Genomic DNA, 24,052 nt, shown 5'->3' with positions numbered 1-24,052 from the left:
AGATGTAACCACCAATGCACTTAATAACAGGACTTGAGCAAACTGGACTGTGTGAATCAAACACATAAAAGTCTAAACGTTCCTTTTTTTAGAAAGCAAGTCTTGAAAAGTGCATTATCATCAGCTACCAGGGTAAAAGCAAAATAGCCAGCACTGCCACACACCCAGCTGGCATCATGTGCTTTATTATACCCTTAGCTTCAAACTGGGTAAATAAAAAATCAAGTGACCAAAGTACAGCCTCCTGCACAGACCAGGGCATTGAGGAGAGGAAAACTCCAAGAACCAGCTCTGAAATCCTTTGTCTTCCTCACTGCACTCTGGAGAAGGTGGGCAGGTCCATGAGACTGAGGAAGCTACAGTGGTGTTACTGCTTCTTGTGTCCCACAGCTCTGATCTGCACCTATTTGAAATATCCAGGATGCTTTACAGAAAGTAAACAGCACCTGCAGTTAATAGTCACACTGCTAGAGAATATGCAGGTAGGGGAAAAGGAGCATTCCTAATAAACCAGTTTGACATCTGGCCAGCAAGGTACCACCAGAATGAAGCTGAGGATGACACTGTTAACACCCTGGGATCCATCCCTGGTTCTGTGCTACCTGCTGTGGTGAACTCCATGGACTGCTCAGCCCTGGCTGGCTATGAACACACAGCAGGAAGCTCACACTTCACAGGAGCCTGCAGCCATTGTAGGTCCGTCTGCAGGGAGCCCCAGGCTTTTCCTAGAAATGCAAAACACCATTCGAGACTCCATTATGATAGAATCATGTGGCATTTCTCAGTCAAAAGTCATTCTTTTGGTCAACAATGTCAACTGAGTGACATCAAAGCACTGCCTGAATGAAGCCTGTCCTGCCAAGCTGTTTGCCTGTGGTGGCAGAGGGTAGAGATTCTGACAAAGTTCAAGCAGTTGTTCAGGCATTTGCCACTAAACAGCATATTCTGCTTGCTTTTATTCAGAACAACTTCTGCTCTTGAAATTTGTGCTATTTTCCCTTCACGTATGACATTGCTGTAAACTGCCACAAACCTTTTCATTTTTCTAAACTGAAAATAGTAATTTTAAAATCACCAACAGTTGGTTTTTTTTTCCTTTTCAGTATTACAGAAAAGTGAGTAACCCCTAAAAATCAGCTCAGGTGCTTCTACAGCTCCAGGCTGTACCACCCAAGGAACAGCAGCTCACAGCCATCTCTTTACCCACTTCACCCTGAAATATACAAAGGGTTGCACTGATGGGAGTCCTGAAAGAATGAAATGTAATGCAGTTTATAAAAGGAGCTGTATGGGAATCTTTCCTAGCTCAAAATCCAATAAAGCTTATGATTTTTATTGCATGTGGGAGTCCTTTGGTCTATGCAATACCGATTAGCAGCTTGGTCAGTCTGATAAACCAGAAAGTGCTTTTGAATGTATACTGGCCAGCGACAGTCAGGAGCAAAGTGTGTGTGCTGCAGCTGATGGCCCCAGGGACACACATGGACCTTGGGATTTCTTCCTTGGTTCTGTGCCATGATTTTGTTTCATTGACTCCAAGTCTTGCTCATCCTTGACTCTTCCCAGAATCACAGAATGTCAAGGATTGGAAGGGACTTTTGGAGACCATTTAGTCCAAGCCCCTTGCCAATGCAGGATCACCTAGGGCAGGTCACAGAGGAACACATCCAGGTAGGTTTTGAAAGTCTCCAGAGGAGACTCCACAACCTCTCTGGGCAGCCTGTTCCAGTGTTCCATCACCCTCACATTTAAGAAGTGTCCTCGTGTTGAAGTGGAACCTCTTGTGTTCTAGTTTATGCCTATTGTTCCTTGTCCTGTCACTGGGCACCACCAGAAATAGCCTGGCACCCTCATCTTGACACCCACCCTCAGATACTTAAAGTTGTTGATAAGATCCCTTCTCATCCTGCTCTTCTCCAGACTAACCAGCCCCAGGTCTTTCAGGCTTTCTTCACAGGGGAGATGTTCCAGTCCCCCAGTCATCCTCATCACTTTCTGTTGGACTCTCACCAGCAGATCCCTGTCTCTCTTGAACAGGAGAGCCCAAAACTGGACACAAGGAGGCATCATCTTAAAACTATTCCCCCTCGTCTTTCCAACACACATGAACCCCAAAAATTTACAACCTGCTTTAGAGTTCTGGGCTGGACTTTAGTGGACCCCAGGCCAGAGCAACACAGCATTCTGACTCCTGATCTCATTTAAACAAGGGAACACCAGGAGTAACTTTACTCGCAGTCAGCAATGCTTCCTTGGTGCTAATCAGGCCATTGAAAGGACATACGCAGTTGGATGCAGGGAGACAAAGACAACCACAGAAATGAATCAAAACCAGGGTAAAATTAGAGATTAAAAGTAATAACGCTCCTTCCAGCAAACAACCGTCTGAATACATGGTAAGTGGTTAAAAGACACTATCACTGCAAGATCTACAGACAAAAAAGTCTGCTGACTGCCTTCAGTGTCAGCTGAAGTTGCTGTGGTGCAGGAACATTTCCCTTGCAGGGCAGCGCTTGCTGCTGCTGGGAACTCCAGACCCATCTGCAGCAAGTGGGGACTGGCAGAGCTGACCCTCCCCAGTCCTGCTGAAGAAAAACACCCACATTCCAAGGCAGCAGTTGGAGGGAAAGGAAGTAAAGCCCAGGCATGGCAGACCTGCTAGAAGAGAGCTCCATAGAGGTTCCTTCCCCAGACCAGCAGATGGTTTCCAGTTGGTCAGAGCCAGTGCCTGCTTGTTCCCTGTCTGCTTGCCTTTGTAGCTTATCTAGAGCCCATCAAGATCTGCAGTCTGAAAAACAGTAGAATGGCTAGGTACAGAAATTAGGGAAACTAAGTACAAATGAGCCTTGGTTTGCACTTGTGCAGATAAACAGGAGAACCTCTGGGGATGACTGCAGCAGTGCCAGCCCCTTGGCCCACACAGCCCCCCACACTGTGGCACAGCTCACCTGCAGAGGCTGGGTCAGGGCCTCTTAATGCTGTGGGGGGCACCAAAGCTGTGCCCACCTCTACCCAAAACACCCTGGGAAACAGCTCAGCTGCTTTGGAGATACCCCTGATGCTGGTTTACATCCTGGCTGCTTTAACCCTAGTGCTGGTGCCTGGGGCAAGCCAGCTCCCGCAGTGCATCCTGCCTCGCTGATGGCCCTCTGGGGTGGGGTGGGGGAATGGCACAAACCAGTACAGGGCCTGCTGATGGGCTCTGTACTGCTCTGGGCAGGAGGTGGCTCTTGGAGTGCTGTGCACGGGAGCCAGGCACAATCCCACCAGCAGCCTAAGCACAGACTACCATACGGAACAGGCGTTCTCAATCAAAGCCCCAAAGCCAGATGAGATCTGAGCAAAGGACAGTTTCACTTAAAGGAAATCTCTGAGGTCAAGCAGCAATTAACTGAAAGGTTCTGATTGAATCCGCTATTGACTGGCTCCCAGCAGCCAGCCTCCTGTGTCTGATACCTTCTGGGCTGTCTAGGTGCCAAGACATTAAACTGTCAATAATCTATTAATACAAAACAGCTCCTCCTGCCGTGCTCCCCCACACAAATACTCTCAGGCTAAGGAACTGCACTAAAATGATGGGAATCTGGGAAGTGAGATGGAAATGAGCTTTTGAAGGTATTTCTTTGCTTGGTTTCAGCTGAAAGTACAGCAACATCCATAAACAATATAACACATAGTCTGTAACTACATGGAAAAAAAAAATTGTGCTTAAAAAAAAAAACCCAGCCATGATTGAGACCATACCCTGAAATCTGGCTTTCTTTCCCAAGCCATCTTTAAACAGTCTAAGTTAGATTTAATTAACAATTTACAACAAGGAGAGAGAAGTTATTTAAAGAGAGGCCTACAGGTCCTTAACGTTCTGTATCTGGGAAACAGTTGTATGCTTAAAAAAAAAAAAAAGTTTTAATGAATTTAATAGAGAAAAGCACTTTAATTAAATGCTGTCAAAGAGGATTGTATTAATGACTGCACACAAAGGAATTTAAAGCCAGCCAAGTATATTTAGCAAATAGGAAGTAGGCTTTCAGAGGCTGCAACTATTTATGTTTCTGCCATTGCAATGCATCTAGGAGATGGTGCTGCCAATTGCAAGCAGTTATGTTATTAGATATGATTTTATTTATTATGGATTATTAAAATTTCAAATGCTGCAGGGAATGCATTTATTTCCCTTCCAAAATGAAAGAACAAAGATATTTCCTGCTTGTTCAGTAAGAGGAAATAAATAATAAATAATAATAACTTAGCACTTAACTAGTGAAGTGCTGTCCAGATAGATCTTTTTATGAGGCTTCTTGACTCCTGGAATTTAGAGCGTGTCTCTTTCTGCTACAACTGGATGGATTCACGGTTGTTACCACCGCTTCTCTCCACACAGCATGGAAAGAGGAGCTAGCTCCTACTCCTCACAGGCAGGACACAACTCCTTCCTCCCATGGCAGGGAGGCTGGAACTAGATGATCTTTAAGGTCCCTTCCAACCCAACCCACTTCTGTGAATCTATGAATCTAGATTACCAGACTGACAAGATCACATTTTTTCCAGACCTAACCAAAAGACTTAGCACTCACATGAGCCCCTAACAATCATGGGTCTCATTTGGGCAGAACGTGCTCACCCCCCTCAACATCCCTGTGAGGGGTCTTGTGGCAGGAAGGAAGGAGACTCTCCACCATCCCCCCTGCCCACATGCTTTGGATTCCAGGACAGCACATCCAAAGGGTATGGCCTAGTAAGAGCATAGCACAGGGCTCCAAGCCATAAATCTGAGAAAGGGCAATCAGAAAATTCAAGAGAGTCAACATTATTTTGTATTCTGATGGTACAAATAGCATCAATCTAAATTTAGTCCAAACTGGAAAGCAAGGAATGTTTTTGACACTAAGTTAATGAGATGGCTGGGTCTGTAACATCCAGGCTATGTTCTGTGATTTACCACATCCTTTCTGCCATATGCAGTGGTTAATAACCATTTTAGATGCTTCAGACTTCTGAGAGCTCCACCAGAGGCACCTCAGACGTGCCTATAGCCCTTGGTTTCTGAACAGAGTCCCTCTTATGTTAGGCACCACGATGTGAGCTAGACCCAAAGTACTGGTTTCAAAATCTATTCATATGCACAAGACTTTTACCTTCTCATTTGGAACATGAAGAAGTGAGTAGAACTGGGGGAAAAAACACTGGGGAAGAGGGACAAGGAGACATCCACTGCCTTTCACAATGTGAGCAGCATCATAAGTGGTGAAGTTCAATTTTCTAAATACATTATCTGATTTTTATTTTAAGACTTTAATAAAAATCATGTGTGATGTGTGCCGAGAATGTAGCCTTTGTTGTTCCACAGCTAGGGATCTTGCAAACAGCTTCACTTTGTCTGTGCCAGGATATTTTGGAATATTCTTTGAAACACTGTAAGCATAGATGACTGTGAGAAAAAAAAAAGTGCTACTGTACTTCTGGATAGTAGATGTGTGAGAATAGTGCACACAGAGAAACATCTCCTTTTCAGTCTGAAGTTCTTGTAGAAGTGAATACAAATACAGAACATACACAGCATTCTAACACATCCCTGCAGTCTTGTTTCTCTCCCCATGTAATTTAGGTGCTTGCCTCTCTGCACAGAAAGGCCAGCTGGCTCTGGCTGGACTCTGAGTTTACCCTAAGAGTTCTGTAAGGAGCCTGAGAATAAAGTGTTGCAGATGGCCAGTAGCCTATAAACATTTACACATCTCTAAAGTCTGCTGATATCATTTATGTACAAGTGTGAGGGACAGAGAGTACTTAGGGGGCATTAAAATGAAATTTAAAAGTGCAGTATTTGTAACTGAAAAAGATTTCAAGTGTAAATGGAGCACAGGCTCAGCTCAGGGCTTTGCAATCTTCAGGATTTGCCTGCTGCCAGCTGACAAGCTTCAAAAGTTCTGTGAATTTGAAGAGCTTTATTTAGTACTTTTGCTATAGATGTTTGCTCATCCTCAACCTACTGCAACTCCATACAACACTGGCAGCTCAGCACTTACGGAGAATGCCAAGACTGGAAGAAATGGGTGCTAAATCTGGTCCAGCTGTGTGTGAAAGGCAAAGGGGTGAGATGGCAGTGGCCAGAGCCACAGTGATGTAATTTGCCAAAAAGATGACCTACCAGAGCAAGACTAACACAAAACACCACCCTCCTGATGGATACCAAGTCTCTGCAGTGCTAAATCTGCATGTTCAGTTTTTAAGTGACGTTTCTACCTGGAGCATCCCTTCCTGGGATCCAGAGCAGCCTGAGCAGAGCTGCTCCAGGGCAGCCTCACACAAGCTGCTGTCTGCCGCAAACTGGGCTGCATGTCCTGCATGGCAGCACACGTCCTGGCCTCCAGGGACTGCCTTTACCTCTGCTGCAGTGTCAGCGCCCTTGCAGTCTTCATTGTAAGAAGCTGGTGAAGAAAAATACCAGCCATGCTCTCAGGGCTCCCTTGTTTAGGAGTCCCACCTCATTCCTGCCTTGTCCTCAGTTGATCCTGGACCAAATGAAAGCTGTCCATGGGCAGGTGGCACTGAGGTGGCCTCACCTCAGGAGACTGAACAAATGCAGAGAGGATGTACTACTTGAACAAACCTAAATTTGCCACCTCAGAAAAAAAAAAAAAGGGAACAATCCCCTTTACTTATCTCCTATTTCTAGGGTTAAACAGAACAACATTAAGCCTAAACTGATCTCAGAACAGAAGCAGTTTTGCTTTAATTGCAAGTCCACTCCCCACTATCATTTCCAGGGGCATGGCAGGTGCACAGCTAATAAAAAGCAGCAGCACTTCTCAGCCACATGAGATGCCCACACTAAAGATTAACAGCCAAGAAGGCAGGAGCAGTCAAAGCTCAGCAGCTTCCCACTGCAATCGTGGTAATGCCCATCCCTAGAAGCTCTGTTGGACGCCTCAGAGTCCAGCATAAAGGGTTTGCTGTCTGATATGCACTTGCAGGTACTGCTGTCTGCAAAGAGTCCTTTACCCCCACCAAAGAGCAGACACACACACACCTGAGAGAAATACAGAGGAAGTGGCACTTGCAATACATGTTGCCTTCAGCTTTAACACTGCACAGAAATAGGAGTTACATCGTTTGAGACTTTTTTTCAGTGGTGGTTTTTTTTTAATGGTTTAGGTTGAAAGGAGACACTGAGATTGACTGATTAGAGAGAGGGAATGGAACTGCACATCACTGAGGGAGTCAGACATTCTCCACTCACAAAGTGAACAGACCTGGTTCTGATGTGCTTTTCCCCCTACAGTTCTCAATCAAAGACAATACTCTAGCTGCAGCCCACTCAAGCCAAAGCTCTGAGCTTTTTCAGTGGAATGAATAAACCTGCAATACAAGCATCTCTAGAAGCCCACCTGGGCTTATGGAGTACAAATTGTCACACCAACCTTGACCACTGCTGTCTGAGCAGACATCACATATTGCCATGGGTCAGGGAGCTGAGGGGATCAAAGAGCAGTGGGTATCCAGCTGTGGTCTGCATTCTGGGTGTAGAAAAACCATCAGAGAGCAAAACTATCTGGGTACAGCCATTAAGAATGAATCACAGGGCACACAAATTAAAAATGTGTCTAGATAAAGCAGTAAGCACCAAAGTCAGAAAGCTACCACCGTTTCGGAAAGTAGGTTTTGTCCAAGTCTTCCAGACAACCCAGTCTGGATTCCCAGTGTGAGGAATCCACTGCTGTAACCCATACAAACAGGGCAAGAGCTCACTGGGCACATCATCCCATTAAGCACAGCATGTTCCCCTATGGAATAACAGAGCTTCGCTTCACTCACCCTCTTTGATTGCCCAAGTATTATTAATTAATATTATTTTTAAAGAAAAGAAGCATTAAGGCTCCCTGTTTTTTCCATTTGCATGCTCTGCTCTGTGTGACCTATGAACCCTACAATGTTGTTTAGAAGCAGATCTTTCATTAGGAAGCACCACTGTGGTGTTCACTCCCCTCCTTATTACTTCTAGAAAGGGAATATGAAATTAGTTTCATTGGACTGCCATCGTCACTTGCCTTGACCCACTTTCAGGAGGGCTCCATGTTCTGTGCTTTGGTATTTCGTTGCCATTTCTGAAATATTTGTCCCTTTCCATCCCTCACCAAATGACAAAATTAGTGTTTCATTTACTTCTGTGGGATGTTGTTTTCTGCATATTTAAAGAGAGACCACAATGGTCACAGTGAACACGCAATACCAAAAGAGCTTTCCTACAGCTTTCTGCTGTGCCTTCTTTTATTTACTAGTGTTCCTTCATGATTTATGACCTGAACTATTGTAAATTGCCGTATTTGTCTAAATCAAAGCTTCTGAGGGGAAAAGAAAAAAAAAGGGTGGAGGGACATCATTTTAAAGAAGTGACAGAAGTAGCAGCGTATCAGAAAATGTGAGAAAACCATTCCTGTTTCTTTATAGTCAACATTTGACTGCTCTTAAATCAGTATGTAGCCAGCAGCTCTGTCTGTTAGCCCAGGCAGAAGTGAGCCCAAGGTCTCCCTGATCTCTGAGAGGCAGCAGGCAGTGTGCTGCAGCGGTGGCTCCTCACTCCACAGAGTGAGCCTTTTCACCCCAGTGCTCCAGAGGCAGTAGCTTGGTTCATCCTTTTCCCAGCTGAAGCAGGTTTCTCTGCCCTGGCAATTAACAAAGAATTAGTACTACATTAACATGCCAGGCAAGATGCTTATTCTCTGGAGTGGTCACCTTGGACACAGCAGACCAACAGTGGGAGAAGGGAGACAAATTAGATTTCCTGTGGCCCAGCATGTTTGTAACATACACTGAGTCCCTGGCTGGCAGTGGGAAGTGGCTCTGACACTCCGCAGCATCAGCACTCCAGAAAGGTCCAACACCAGCAAATGGTCTGGGAAGGGTAGGATTTAGTGAGGGATGGAAAGTAAGACAGGGTACCCTCATCTCTACAGAGCAAGAAGATGAATGTAGAAGCACGAGGACTGCTTGCTGCAAAGTGACTACTGTGCACTCAGTCTGTCCAAGAGATCTATATGAGGACCAAGCCAGGCCAAAGGTCAAGCCAGAGGACAACAGGACAAAACTATAAGGATGCTTCCAGTATATCCTCCACCCTCCAGGAACCTGTGGCTCAGGCACTCCATATATCAGAAGTGATGTCCTTGTGGTACCCAGCTAGCAAACATCTCACAGGTCCCTTCCCCAGTCCCACAGCAGCACTTTGTGAACACACCACACTGTAGAGAACAGGAGGGAGAAAACCATTTAGTGCATGCTTGAAGTTCAAGAAGGACACGGAACTGCTTGAGAGAGTCTAGCACAGAGCCACAAAAATTATTAAGGGAGTGGAACATCTTCTTTACAAGGAGAGACTGAGGGAGCTGGAGCTCCTTAGCTTGGAGAAGAGGGGACTAAGGGGTGACCTCATTCATGTTTATAAAGATGCAAAGGGTGAGTGCCAAGAGGATGGAGCCAGGCTCTTCTCAGCAATGCCCAATGACAGGACAAGGGGCAATGGGTGGAAGTTGAGACATAGGAAGTACCATGGAAACAGGAGGAAGAATTATTTCAATGTGACAGAACAGTGGAACAGGCTGCCCAGTCTCCCTCTCTGGAGATATTCAAGACCTGCCTGGATAAGTTCCTGTGTGACATGGTATAGGTGATCCTAATTTGTCTGGGGGGTTGGACTGGATGATCTCTCAAGATCCCTTCCAGCCCCTAATATTCTGTGATTCTGTGAAGCTCCTTAACACCCAAGCCAGCAGCTGTGGCCAGCTCAGCCTGCAGGTCCACAACACATAGGTGCCACAGTGTGGATGTTCTGTTCCCAGCCCGGGAAGGAAAATCCGTGCTCCGGCATGTCCATATGGTCACACCCTCTGCCACCAGAGAATGCAGCCGTGTCACAGAGCTCCACAGGCCTCACTTTTTATGGCTGCCCAGCACAATAACAAATAAATCAAGTGTGCAGGGAGGAATTTCTTGTGCACTGAGCTTCCACTGTAGACATTTTTCATTTCAGCAACAGGAAAATATTTGATTAAACGGATTAATACATGGATGATTGGGAAAATCTAATGGAAGAGAGAACCCAAAGCTCAACAGTAACATTCTACACAGGACAAGGACCTGTCACAAAAGAAATAACAATCCCTTAAATATCAAGTGCCAAGTTGTGCCCAGTTGATCCTCTACAGCACTACAAAGACTGGCCCCACTGTGTACCCCCTGCTGAGAGAGGACAGAGCACACTGGGCACTAGAGTGATCCCCTCACTGAAGGTGTGCCCAACCCTGTAATCGGCCAAGGACCTACACAGAAAACCATCACAGAATCACAGAAATATTCAGGTTGGAAAAGACCCTGAGGATCACCAAGTCCAACCGATAACCCTACTCTACAAAGTTCACCCCTAGCACAATTCAATCTCTGCCGTTTCCATGAGGCCATACCAAGGAAGAGGCTTAAATCTATCTATCTATTATCTTTTGCCTGCAACACCTCTTGTGATGACAGCCAGGATTTCCTTCCAAGTCCTTCAGTCTGACAGCAGGGTGATCCCAGTCCATAGAGGGTTGGACCGTGGTGGCAGGGAGCTCTGGCAGCCTGTTTGCAAGCTCTCCCAGCCTCACAGCTGGAGGAGCAGGAGCCTGAAGCATCAGACACAAGTTACTATACACGTCAAACTCATCAGAGCAGAGAGAAAGATGTAGTGGGCGGGGAGAGAGCAGAGGTAAGAGCCTCCTGCCTGCTTTGGAGTTAACAGGACTGTGCCTGCTGTCGTGTGCAGCACTGTAGCTCCTGCCTTCTTCAAAGGACTCTCATCTAGACACCAAGGCTGCAGGTAAGGGCTCAACTTACAGTGCACTTCTCACTAGCAAAGCCTGCAAAGCAAAGTAGGTCAGAGACTGCAGCTTTCGGATGTTTCCACCCCACTAGAATGCAGCCAGGCACCCTGGCAGATGTTCTGCACCCACCACTGCTTTGAGAAGAAAATGAGAGCTGCTTTCCCACTTGACACTACAGGGGGAATTTCAGATAGGCAGAATGTAATTACTTGGCCTGGAGTTCAGCCAGGAGCAGGGCCCAAGACCCCTACCCTTATGTAAAGTGTCACAAAATCTCCAATGACTGCAAGTGTGAGGACCTCAGCTTTATGTCTCTGGCTGCTGTCATTGATTCTTCATGGCTAATTACCTAATAGTGACCCTTGCAGCAAAGCCAAACCCCAAACCTTGCTGTTTGAAACAATCTAAGTCCCACAGACTAAAAACTACACAAAAATTGCTTGATGCAGGCTATCTTTTGCCAGTAGGGAGCAGGTGGACGGCAAGCCTCCTGTGTCTTGCACTGGTAGCGTGCCACTCAGAAACCCACTGGGGTTTTTGGATGGGCAAACATAGCTTTAAAATGCAGCACCCCCAAACCACAAGCCTACTGTATCAACTGCAGAGCAAGGTCTCCAGAGTTTTGCTGTATGTAGTTGCCAGCTGGTTCCATTTATTTTTCTTCATTTTTCATATTTTGACTGTAATAAATAATTAAACCATGGCTTTGTAACTTGCTGACAAATACAAATGCATCGCATTCCAACAAGGTGTAACATGTCACTCACAAGAACCAACCTGCATGATGCAGAAAAGTGATGTGCAGAAGGCTTGGAAAGTAGGCTAATCATCAAGGTCACCCACCAGAGCTCAGGGAAACTTTTTCTTCAGCCTGTCCTTTGGAAGACATTCCTACTTGCTATAGGAAACACAACTGCTCAGACCTACCCAGTTCTAGTTATCTTCCCACACACTAGCTCAGCCCTTTACCCTTCATAGCTCCTTGACTTCCAGATCCCAGAAACTTTTGGGAATGCAGAAAACAACACTCGCAATGTCAAATCAGCCCCTTTACGCTTCATAGCTCCTTGCCTCCCAGATCCCACAAACTTTTGGGAACTGGGAAGACAAAACTTGCAACGTTAATTCCTTAGAGCACTTTCCCTGCTTTATAGCTTTGGAAATCTCAACACCAGGAAACATACTTTTGTCTTCCAGGTGAAGACTGAGTGGAAAGCAAGAAGGAAGTTGATAGCAGAAGAGACAAAGGAGAGTGAACTAGGCAATATTTAATCTGGGTGAGTCCAGTGTGCTTCAGAAGGGGCAGGACTACAAGACAGAATAACTTCCTGTCTATGGATAAAAGGTGACTAGAGAGCTGGCAGCAGTGCTAGCGGCAGCAGAGCAAGAACAGCGACAAAGAATAGAGGCTGAATGCCAAGGTTCACAGCAAGAGCAGCAAAGCAGTGCAAGCTGCCATCAAATGGCAATGGGGAGAGGAAAGGTGGGAGGAGGAGCTGTGAGATCATCAGAGAAACACAGCATGGACATCTCAGAGTGGTCACGCAACGGAATCAGGTGCATGGAGTGCCAGTGGCCAGCCAAAAGGACAGTCTGTGGTGGAAGGTGTTACCTCAGCTTTCTAGATTGAAAAACATCTCCTGAGCCTCTCTTGGCCATCAGCAGATGTCTGAGTTTGTGCCACGCATCACTAGTTATTGGGACGTTTCATAGGGCTGATTTTATCTTCTGCCTGAAGCTGGAACTGCAAAGATGAGAAATTCTGCAGTATTTTTGTGTCAGTTTTCCTACACAGATGAGTATATTTGTTTCTCAATTCTGTTAAGAGCCACGACAAAGACAGAAGAAGGGTGCACAAACCAAACATTCTTTCTAGTCACAAGGTTGTAGAGAGGAGCAAAACAACCCTGAAGAGGCTGTAAAATGAAAGCCTGTTCCCTGCAAATCATGGACTCACCATGGTCCTTTTAGAAGTACTTTCAAGTTTCAGTGGATATCTAAAAAAAATCTGCTCCACGTTACACCCCTCAAACCCCTGTGTTGCCCATGCACGAACAAACTTCCTCTCATACCCTCCTCCTCCTGAAGTGTCATCTGTGTCCTTTGAACAACAGCAAACATTCAGCTGCAGTTGCCTGTTTGCCACCATTTGAGAGTGAGTATCGAGGTTCTCAGGCTGTGAGAAGCAGCAAATGACCAAGTCCCCCACTCCTGCTTCCTCAATCGTTGCACGCTTGCTGTTGCTGAGGGACACATTTGTATTCCTCCAGGCGCTGGTAGCTTTAGACAGCTAAACTGTTTTAGCCACAACTACTGACACTGAGGGGGCTCTATAGCATCACTGCTGCTGCCCTGGCTGTTCTGGGTGGCAGGGATGGTCATAGCCTTTCTCTTCAACCCCCAGCACAAACCTGCTGCAACATATGCTCATACGCTGCGACATGCACGTGGTGAGCTCTGAACTTGAGTGCTGTGGCCTGCATGTGGCCCTGCAGATGGATGAAGACTGGTGTGTCTCAACTTGCAAAAGCAGAAGACAGCTGGAACCAAACAGCTGTTCCCCCTGACGGAGACCCTGAGAAGAAAGATTGCTGTCTGACCTGGACGGGCTCAGGAGTGAGCTGGACAACGTGCTGCATACGCTCACTGTGGTGGTGCCTGGACTCCTCCTCATAGATCACATCCCTCTCGTGCTGCGGCAGGTTCAGGAACCGACGAATGGTGCAGAGGTTCTCCCAGAGGGTGCGGTTTTCTGGGCTGGGGTTTTCTTTCCAGCGAAGCAGCTCACACAGCCAGCCCTGCAAGGGAAAGGTCAGCACAGGTAACTCACCCAGCATCTAGACGGGAGTGAAAAGTCAGCTAGATTTAAAGCTCTGTGCTGCAGGTTTTACTGGTGTCATCTCACACAGAACACCCCGTACCCTCAGCTGCCCTTTGGTCTCAACAGCTCCCTCATATGCTTTATCTCCTGCAAACTGGAAAACAATCACAACCGTCACCGCTTAACAGGAATGAGAAAGCACAGCATCTTACCTCCTTTCATAACCACACCAGCTTTAAAATGCTCAGATAGAAATATTTTTCTAAAGAAAGCCAGAGTTGAAATAAAGGTACATCTCCACTTCTCTTTCAGAGCCCCTTTATTTCTTCCTCCAAGCAAGAGAAAAGGAGATGCAATCCCTGAGACCTGTTAACAACCCTCAGGTTTGCAGCTGCAGAACCAGAAATTCAGTCTCTACTAAAAACATTTAGAAGATACTATCAAGTAAAGACCACTGATCTACTGTCACTACATGGCATTGACTCCCCCAGATCTGAACCCCACAAAAATTTAACAGCTTTAAATAATCAAGTGGCCACTTAAAAGACACAGACTCGCAGAATGGGAATCCTCTAGTATTTAACACAAAAGCAGCACAGTCCTGCAGAAGTTACAAGAGATCAAAATGCTAGGTGGAGGTAGTTCCAAACCCAACTATGGGTCACAATAATAACAGATTTTATTCCTGCTGTATGGTTTTAAGGTTAGCTTGAAGTGCCTTCAAAAGGTTAGCACTGTATGAGATTGTGTGGGACCTCTCCACAGCGGAGGAAGCCGAGAACCCTGGGGTGGGAACAGGAACCACTCTAAACCACAGAGCCAAACAGAGCACACAGCAATAGCTGTTAGGGTGAGGACAACCTTGTGTGTGTGTGTGGTGGCAATCTGGTGTCTGTAGCAGGTTAACCAGGGATGGTGGCTGTCATGGCTCCTGTCTGGGGGGGGAACCAGAGGACACAGCCAGCCCTACCTGGGGCTGGGGACAGCAAGCCCCTTCCTGTGCCTGCATGCAGGAGACGCCATGCAAACGACAGAACACGAGGAGATAATGCTGAGGATGCTGTCAGTGTGCCTACTGACTCCTGTCAAAATATTTTACCTAGTAGCTCTATAACCCATCATCGTCGAGCTACAGCTCAGCATTTCGACACCATTTTGACAGGCACCTTACAATACCTAAAAGAGAGCTTAAGTGACAAGAAAAATGCTCAATACCAGAAGCAGCCAAAACGGTGCTCTTCCCAACAGTGACTGGAACAGGCTGGTCCAGCCAGGTTCATCACCAGCCCACATGGGGTTTTGGTATTGCTTTTTTTGTGTGACAACTTGTAAGCCATTGACAACTTTTCCTGTGCACTCTAAACCCCATATACAATATCATAAGCCCTTGTTTGTCTTACTCTCCACTGTGTCTTCTGCCTTCACCCTCCCAAAAAAGGCAAGATTTGATTATCTCCGCTGCATCAGCCAAGACAGCAACACCAGCTGTTCTCATTGTGCAGCCTCTTCCTCACGGCCTACATGTTAATAACCTGATCATTCCATTTTCTCCTTCAACTGCCGGCTGCAGCACAGCGAAGAGACAAAAACCCAGGCCCATCTGCAGCAGCTGTAGGCACTGAACTGTGAAGCCACCAGGGATTTATAAACTAATCTGTAACACAACACTGCCTTGTTTTTACAAGTGAGAGGCCACATTTGTGCAGACCTGATCTTTTCTTGCAATAAACTAGGAGAGGTGCAAGGAGGAGAGGGGGTGGGGAGCAAGGGTGAAAACAAGATATCTAATCATTTACTTGGGGAAGAAAATCATCTGTGTTACATTTTCAAAGTGTTTTGCCTGGTATTTCAGTGATCTCTTGGCCAGGTGATGTCTGCATTTTTATGTGGTTTGTCCACATCTCTTGCCCTCAGTTCTCCCCATTTCCTCTGCTCTGAAATCCCCCAAACTTTCTCTCTTTTAGAGAACAGACACGAAGACAATCCCACAGCTCCGCTGTGTTTTCTCAGGGTTTCCTCCATACAGAGGAAATAATTTCTGAAATGGAAAAGAAACCATCTGTGGAAAAAGTAAGCTCCTGCTTCTCCCTGTTTTCAGCAACCTGAACAAGTCTCCAACAGAACTTTTTTCAATGTTCCAAGCAGGTACATTTAGCACCTCCCAAAGGACGCTGCAGCACCAAGACAGAAAATACACACAAACTCTTGCACCTGGCAGAGCTGGAGCCCTGCACAGGGTTGACCCAGGGCAGGATTGCTCCTGGGACTCTCCTGAGGGCTGTTGGCACTTGCACAGCACCTGGCTCCAGTGGAGCCTAGGGATGGTTTGGCAGGGCCACGTCCCCTTCCCAGAGCTGGACCTGCTAGCCTGATGGTGACTGCTGCATCTTGATTGATCTGCCCCGTTATAATCAGCACTCATTACAATCACTTAGCCCAACACTACAGGCCTCATTATGGACTAGGCACTCGCTGCCATTAGTCTTTAAGAAGAATGGCGCTCAATTTGCCTGGCAACATGCGAGGTCTTGACCTTGGAGCTATTAGGGAAAAGATTAGACTGCAGTGTGACCATGTGTGCAGACATGAGCAAACCAAATTAATTTCTGGCAAAGGGAGGCACCAGGCAAAGAACTGCCACCCTGAGGACACCTGAGAACTTCTCCATTCCCCTAAGGAGATAAGCTAATGGCACGTTTAAAGGAGCCTGGTTCTGAAGGTGAAGCACATCCGTGGTATTTAGAGAGATATTAATCCAGTTTCCCCACAAAGTATTTGCTTGGCTGATCAGATTAAGGGATCTAGCCTTCAACAGCACACCCCCGCCACAGCAGGCCCCAAGAAATCTGTGATACTTCACAGACTCAGACATATTGCACCATGTGTACCCAGCTGCTACAATAATTAGCTTATGAATGTATCAGCTGGTTCTGTGATTTTTATAAATAATAACTAACCTACAGAGCAGAAAGATTTTCATGAGCCTAATAATAGCAAGGAATTGCAAGGTGCGCCTAACTCTGAACTGTCATTGTGCTAAATGCCCTGGCTTCTCTCAAGGCTGGCCAGGACTGGATCTCTCCCAGCACCACTTATAAATATTTATTTTTTTCCCCTATCAGCAGCATATTTGTGGCAGCTTTCTTCACAACAGCCTGCATTCACTCGCCCCTGCATACACACATGTACACACCGTGTGCCCGCATGGTACATCTGCATGCAAACCTCTCCTCTTATCTGCAGGTAAACCTCTCCTCTTGTTGCTCTTTTCCTACCCTTCCCTTTCATTCCCTTCAGCATCCCCATTCTCATCCATCCTCCAGTAGCCAGGAGATGGTTTTGGCTGCTGGCAGAGCTTCCTCACAGGTTCTTTATGATCGTCAGTAAGCGCCTCTCCCCGGCACAGATGAAAAGTCTGCATCGGATTCCTTCCCTTATTTATTTAAATAATCTTAGCATGCCATCCAAGAAAGTTTTGCAGTACCAGGCAAAAAAAAAAAAAAGAAAGTAAAAAAAAAAAGTGTAAATGTCAAATAAAACAGTGACAGATGACGGTATTCTCTATTGAATAGCACCGTTTCTTCGTGCATGTTCAATGAGAACTCATGAATTATTAATAGGCAAATCTCCTTTTTCTGTTAAAAATCTCAACTTGGGGTTTTTTGGTTGCCTTTTTTTTTTTTTTATTTCTTCCTTCTCGCTCCCCCCCACCCCACCCCCGCTCCTTTCTTTTTATTTATTTCTTTGGGTATGTGTATATTACACAGAGCTTTCCAGGAGAATTATTTCGTTTGAGAAATGCTAACATACAGAAATTCTTGGAGCTGCAGCCATTCGCAGTGAATTTCCATCTATAGCTGCATTTGTTGGCATGAAGGAGGAGAAATGAAGTAGGAGACATTATCTCACCACCTTTTCCCCCACTCATCCATGACATCTGAGCTCACTGCCTCACAAGTAAACCCAACTGCTGTGAATATGCTGCAAACCCAACAAACAGCACATCCCTCCCCAGCCCCGTGGTACACTGCCTCTGATCCTGCCTCTCCTGTGCATCCTGAGCCCTGCTCCACTGCACAAACAGCCCCCAGTCTGCCACTGTCACCAGGAGAGCGTGACACCTGCCAGTGTGACATCTACCAGTGACAATATGGGTGGCAGAATCTGGCCCCTAATGTCCGCTTCTAAGGTTCTCAAACAGGAGTGTGTTCCATTAAAAATAAGAGGAGGAAAACCAGTACAATTAAAAGACGCTTTTGGTTCCACAGCCAGGCACACCCAGTGCTTGTGGTTACAAGCAATTCTGTTCAGAACTTCCTTCATTTCACCCCAAAACTTCTAGAGGCATCCAGAATGCAGCCCAATTTAGCTCATTAGAGAGAGCTGCAGAGGAGCACTGGCCTCTATTTTTGTTGTTCTCATGAGACAAGATAAACATTTTCTAAGCATTTTATTTGATAAAACAAATAATATCACATTAATGTCCTATTTTTAACCTCTCTCTCTGTCTCCTAATCAAATACATTTCCACATAGCTAAGCAAACAACAACAAAAATCTGCAGGAAGCCAGCCATTCCCATTGTGCTTTTATGCTGTTAAAGAAGCAGCCTGGTAACTGCAGCAAAGCGTCAGCACTGGCCACTCCAGCCCCTCGAGGGACAGTTAGCTGGTGCAGCCTTTGCCAGCCCTACTCCCTGCCACTTGCCCCTCAGCCCCTTCCTTTTAGCAGCAGGACCCTTTCAGTCCTGCCCTGGAGCAGGGGAGGCTCCTCAGGCAGCCAGAGGAACCAAACCTCAAAAAGGTCAGGTTTTCAGCCCTTGGTAAAGGTATACACAGACATCCTGACCCCCAGATCTTCCTACAGATCTGCTGACTTGCAGCCAGCCAAGGACCAGACCTCTGATGGACAAGGTGTGTGGGAAGAGCTCAGGCCCAGTTATCCTGGGGCTACAGGCCTGTCTCACACCTCAAGCAGCATCTCTACCCAAGGCGACTGCAGGAGGAAGCACTTGGGCATCCCCAGTGCCTTAGTCACCAGCAGCCTTTCTTCTCAGGCTGGACTGTGAGGCACTTTGAGGCTGGATAAAGCTGCAGTTCAGCAGACCTTGTGCTCCCCTGCACTTAGCTCTGAACTGGAATTAATACTAATACTAATACAGTTAGCTTTCTGTGCTGACATTTTCTTGGGTCTCCAGTGAAAGCATGAGTAGGCAAATGAAGAGTGATTCAGGAATAAATCTCAAAAAGAAATGTAAAAGGCCATTTCCTCACCCACATCATCAGTGCAGAAAATGTCAACATATGTAACAAAAGGGGGAAAAAAAGCAGCAATGATTGACGCAAGTCTTGAGAGACTGGGAAAGAAAGGCTTCATGCCCCAGAGAAAGCTCCCTCTCTGCATGGGGTAACAGAGTCCTCCGGACCAACTTCCTCAGCCTCTTCCCCCTGCTCAGTTTGGGACTCTCTGCAGTGCCAAATGAGACAGATAATATTCAGCTCTTGTTCCTTAGTCGCCAAACTCTCTTTCCATGAATCCAATAAGTGTCTATTAAAATAAATAAACCCCCTAATGATTCAAGATAACCTAATCAAGAAAGCTGAAATGGATAAAAGACTAACTGTAATGGAGAGTTCTGTCATGGCTTCAATGAATTCTTGATGAGGGCCGGGGGAAGGGGACTGAACCTGAGAAGCTTTACTTGGAGCATTTTGATACAGTTCAAGGTTAATCACTCCACAGCCTGGATCTTCTGAAACACTCTGTGCTTGGCCCCCCCCAGAAATTCAGGGCAAAATGCAAAGCACTTTCCTGAGGGTTAGTTTCTCACTAGCCTTCTAAAACATGAAATAATTCCCCCCAAATGAATGAGGTGCACGAGCCCTGCTGTGTCTCAGACTGATGGGAACACTGACGTCTGCTTACGGTTCTTGACCTCAGAGAGAAGGATGCTGTGCACTGAGGATATTTCCAGTGTGCCAAGTTCAGCATAGCCTCTCCCCATGCTGGAGAGGAAGTATGGGCTTGTGGTTAGGGCAGGCAGCCCACCAGCAGCTCTCAGGTCTGCCAAGGACTTCCTGAGAAAAGTCCCAGCTTCACAACTGTCCCTGCTTTACTCAGCTGCTGAGAGGCTCATCCAAACTGGCCTTGAACACCTCTAGGGAGGGGGCATCCACCACCTCCCTGGACAACCTGTTCCAGTGTCTCACCACCCTCACTGTAAAGAATTTCTTCCTAATCTCCACTCTAAATCTGCCTTCCTCAAGCTTCAGTTCATTCCCTCTTGTCCCATCACACAAGCCCTTGTAAAAAGCCCCTCCCAGCTTTCTTGTAGGCCCCCTTCAGGTACTGGAAGGCTGCTCTAAGGTCTCCCCAGAGCCTTCTCTTCTCCAAGCTGAACAGCCCCAACTCTGTCAGCCTGTCCCCAGAGGGGAGGTTCTCTACCCCTCTGATCATATTCATGGCCTCCTCTGCCTCCAGCAGTTCCATGTCCCTCTTACGCTGGGGGCGTACCAGAACTGGGGACAGTACTGCAGATGGGGGTCTCAGCAGAGCAGAGGGGCAGAATCCCCTCCCTCGTCTTGCTGCTCTCACTGCTTCTGATGTAGCCCAGCACATAGCTGTCTTCTGGGCTGCCAGTGACCATTGCTGGCTCATGGTGAGTTTTTTGTCAAATGACACCCCCAAATCCTTCTCCTTAAGACTGCGCTTGAGTCACTCCTCACCTAGGCTATATTTGTCCAAAAGTACTTCAAAGAAATTTTAAGTTCATTCCAGAAACGTTCTTCTGTTTCTTCCACATGTAACAAGAGCATCAAAATATCAGCAGAACAGATATGTCCCAGCTGTGGAAAGTCACATCACCACAAGACACCAAGATGCTACCACAGTCCTGTACACATACACAATATACACCACTCATTTTCACCTCCAGCTGGTTTATCTGTTTGTGGTTCATCATCAGTGGAAACCAGTTAGTTTAAGGCCAAAGAAAATACCTATTAGAAAGTAAAAGACAGAGGGGCACCTCATCACATCAAATGAATACAAAGGAGTAGATGCTAGGAAGGGAAGAGAGGGAAGGGCAAAACAAGGGATTTCTACAGCTAAGCCTGCTCCAGAATGATGCTGTTCATCTTTCTCACAGCACCTCTATTTTCTTTTCAGAGCATGGACAGGAGGTAAGGATATGGGCAGGTGGCCATGGTGCCAAAACCCATCTAGCAGAGGCTCCTGCTGTGGGGCTAACACCCTCCTTGGCTAGAGAACAGGCTCCCAGACAATCCTGGCAATGAGGCAGGGATCTCAATGTGAAAAGGAGCAGGCAGAGGAAAGGCAAGGAACTGTGGTATTGATTTGCATCCAGAGCCTTGGGTTTCTGGTAACCTGAAGGGCCTGAAATGAAGGGTTTTTCTGCCTCCACACTCCAGCCCTGGTCAAGCTTATTTTTTTGTTTGTTTATTTTTACACAGGGCAAAGACATGAACCAGAGGCTGAGCTTTGCCAGCTTAACAGTTTTCCAAATGTTGCTCCATGGGGTCTCTCTTGCTTTACTGTGCCGCAACTGGAATGAATTCCAGTTCCTTGAGGAAGAGTTTCAGATTCAAGGGTTCACTTTTGTTTTCACTGAGACGATGAAGGTCCCATTTGCCCTGCAGATCCCCACCAGCACATGTCCTGCTTCCCAAGTGTGACCAAGCAGAGTCTCTTGCCCTGGGAGAACTGTGGAAAGTTGAGTCTCCACATACATACAATCTCTGCCTGCCCTCAGACTGTCAACAAGGGCTCCAGCCAGCCATGCCTGCTATTTATTTGCATAGTGACTGTTTATTATGAACAGAGCTATATTCCTAAACTAATTTTGCACAGGCTGGGAACAAACCATCTGCTGAGGCCATCACAGCCTCTGCTAGGTCAGAGGGGTGATGCTGCTGCACTCTATTACAGAAGGGCTGGCACACAGTCATGGGGGAAACATTTTCCTGAAGTTGTACTGCAGAGCTGCTGCAGAACTGGATATAGAAGCTGGTTAGTGCAACTGACAGTCCAAACCTGCTGCAACCCAAGGTCAAAGCCTTTGCCTGTCCCACCACCCAGCTTTGGAGACACATAGCCTAGTCAAACCTCTCTGAAATGGCACACCAGAAACCCATCATCTTGTAAGTCAAATACAACCAGAGAAGCCCAAAGCACAGGTTGGAAACGAAACCCTGGTGTCCTGGCTACACTGAGACTGACTCTTGATGTGGTAATATGGATCCCAGGCATAGCCATTTAAAGGACAAAAGGCACTGGCAGGCAGCACTGACAGAGAAGCAAGCTCTCCAGTGGGTATGTCACTAACAGTTGGCAACCAAAACAGGAGGACACCTCTGGAGCTCCTACTGCCTTCAAAAATACAAAGGGATGCACAGCACTTCACAAGCAAGACTAGAAGTGTCTGGGTACAGTTGCAAGGAATAAAACGCATATTAAGGAGAGTCAGTGTCTAAAATGAATGGCTTGAGATCTGTGTTAAGGTGGATTCCCTTAAAGAAGTCCAACCATACTACCTTGGTATCTCTGTGAGACCTAGTTCCTTGCACTTTGGTTGACTTGTAAGCTTGGTGACTGTAACCTCAGTTTCTGGTGGCTGCCCTTCCCTTTGGTTGCTGAACTGAGACTCTGCCACAACTTAAAACCAAAGATGGCTACTCGTTAAATTAGAGGTCAATTAACTCCACCAGTAGATGATGCTGCTTGCAATAACTGCTCTCAGTGGGCACCAGTTGACTGAAGACTGAAGACGAAATGAGGCCTCCACTGGCTCTGGCTGCTCTCTCGGGTACATGACATACAGCCCTGTGTATAAAATGTCAAAACAGCCCTGTCGGAGACTCACTGGCTGCTAACACTGTGAAGATCTCACAGCACCGTGGATTGCTGTTGACAGAACAGCAGCGACCAACATAACACATGCCTTGTTAGCAAACTGGAAGCCTCTCAGTAGTCTGGGGTGAGGGAATAATAGAGGAAGCCAAAGCGACGCAAGCCAGGCCTGTGGAGAACAGCAAGTGAACGAACCTTGGCGGAGAGTCCAAGCAAACCCTCAGACTAGCTCTTTCTTCCCCTCTTTCCAACTCCCACTTCTGCAAACACGGGCGGTTTTCAATGAGTGCTTCCCACCATGTAGCTCAGCCGCTGAAATCAGCAGCATCTTCACTCGAAACTGGCCTGCACAAAGCACGGAGAAAGCCCCACTGCCAGTTTTTCGACAAGCCAGACCTGAGGCGACCTGCTGACCACCCCACCGTGCCAGCAGCTCTCCCCAACGTGGGCGGTTGTGTTCCTGCTTTTGGAACTCCTCCTGGTCCCAGGGCACCCCAGCCAGTGGTGGGACAGCACAGGCAAGCCAAGCCAGGCTTTGGGGCAGGGGAAGGCCCCGTACACTGCTATGGTTCTTGGCTATGGCCTCTCTACCCCCATAAAGCACTTTCATGCTCCAGCAGAGCGCTTTGACATCTCAGCATGGCGAGTGCTGGGTCATCCCAGGGAGCCAGCACTGCTTTGGCAGGGCTGTGAAACAAAAGAAACATCAGCCTCAGAAACGCTTCTTTCCTCGCTGCTGCTGAGGAAACAAAACCTTTATGTGCAGCAACTTTGCTTTAAGCAATTACATTTGTGGATCCTGCTCTTAAACCTTTTGCATCTGGCACCCAAACCCGCCCTGCTCTTTTTCCACACGAAAGCCTAGGGAGCCTATTTTTGTTTGGGTGCTGCTGTGCAGTGCCACCAGAGAAGGGCACTCAGGCTGGCACAGCTCAAAGCTGGTAAGCCACCCAAATTATTGTTGGGTGGTTCAGTCTCTCTCTATTTCAAGAAGCCTCCGGGTATAATGACAGGAAGCTTGCAGGCAATTTTAAGCCAAACCTCAGAAAGGCTGGCATTCGGTCTGTGTTAAATGCTCCTTATTAAAAGCTATCCAGTCCGGATTCTGGGTGGAACTTTGATATCTGCATGGAGTAAAGAATAAGGGGCACGTTTGCAAAATCAATTGTGCAGTTTTTATATTTACTGCACGTTTACCACATATGTCATTTATTACACAGTGGAAAACCGTTAAATGCACAGTAGTTGTGCCAAGTGGCATTATGCTTTTAACAGCTTTATTCGTTTAACAGCTCCAGTTCTCATTATATTTTGCCATGTGGTACATGAGATTTTTATGCATTTAACAGTTTAAGAGGGTTCCATGGTATTTTCCTTTTATGTATTTCATACTGTGACTGGGATTTTGTTGGGGGGCAGAGGGGTTGTGGGCTGTAACCCCTGCACCCTGACAAGAGAAAGCAAGAGGCCGAGAAAATTAATGATTAAATGAGGAAGGAAAAATGAATCAGACC

At 46.7% G+C, this 24,052-nt stretch overlaps 1 protein-coding gene across 1 annotated transcript in view; it reads right to left on the bottom strand.

The window, feature by feature from the left end:
• The window catches only part of SATB2 (SATB homeobox 2), a 134,522-nt gene that overhangs the window by 8,533 nt on the left and 101,937 nt on the right, over nt 1–24,052 (bottom strand). Inside the window, exon 9 of the mRNA XM_054381080.1 lies at nt 13,451–13,648. Coding sequence (XP_054237055.1) covers nt 13,451–13,648 — 198 coding nt within the window. The remainder of the gene's footprint in view (nt 1–13,450; nt 13,649–24,052) is intronic.

This window comes from Indicator indicator, chromosome 5, assembly GCF_027791375.1.
Source record: "Indicator indicator isolate 239-I01 chromosome 5, UM_Iind_1.1, whole genome shotgun sequence".
Lineage (NCBI taxonomy): Eukaryota > Metazoa > Chordata > Aves > Piciformes > Indicatoridae > Indicator > Indicator indicator.
The sequence above is the reverse complement of the archived record's forward strand: the minus strand, read 5'-3'. Positions and strand labels throughout refer to the sequence as shown.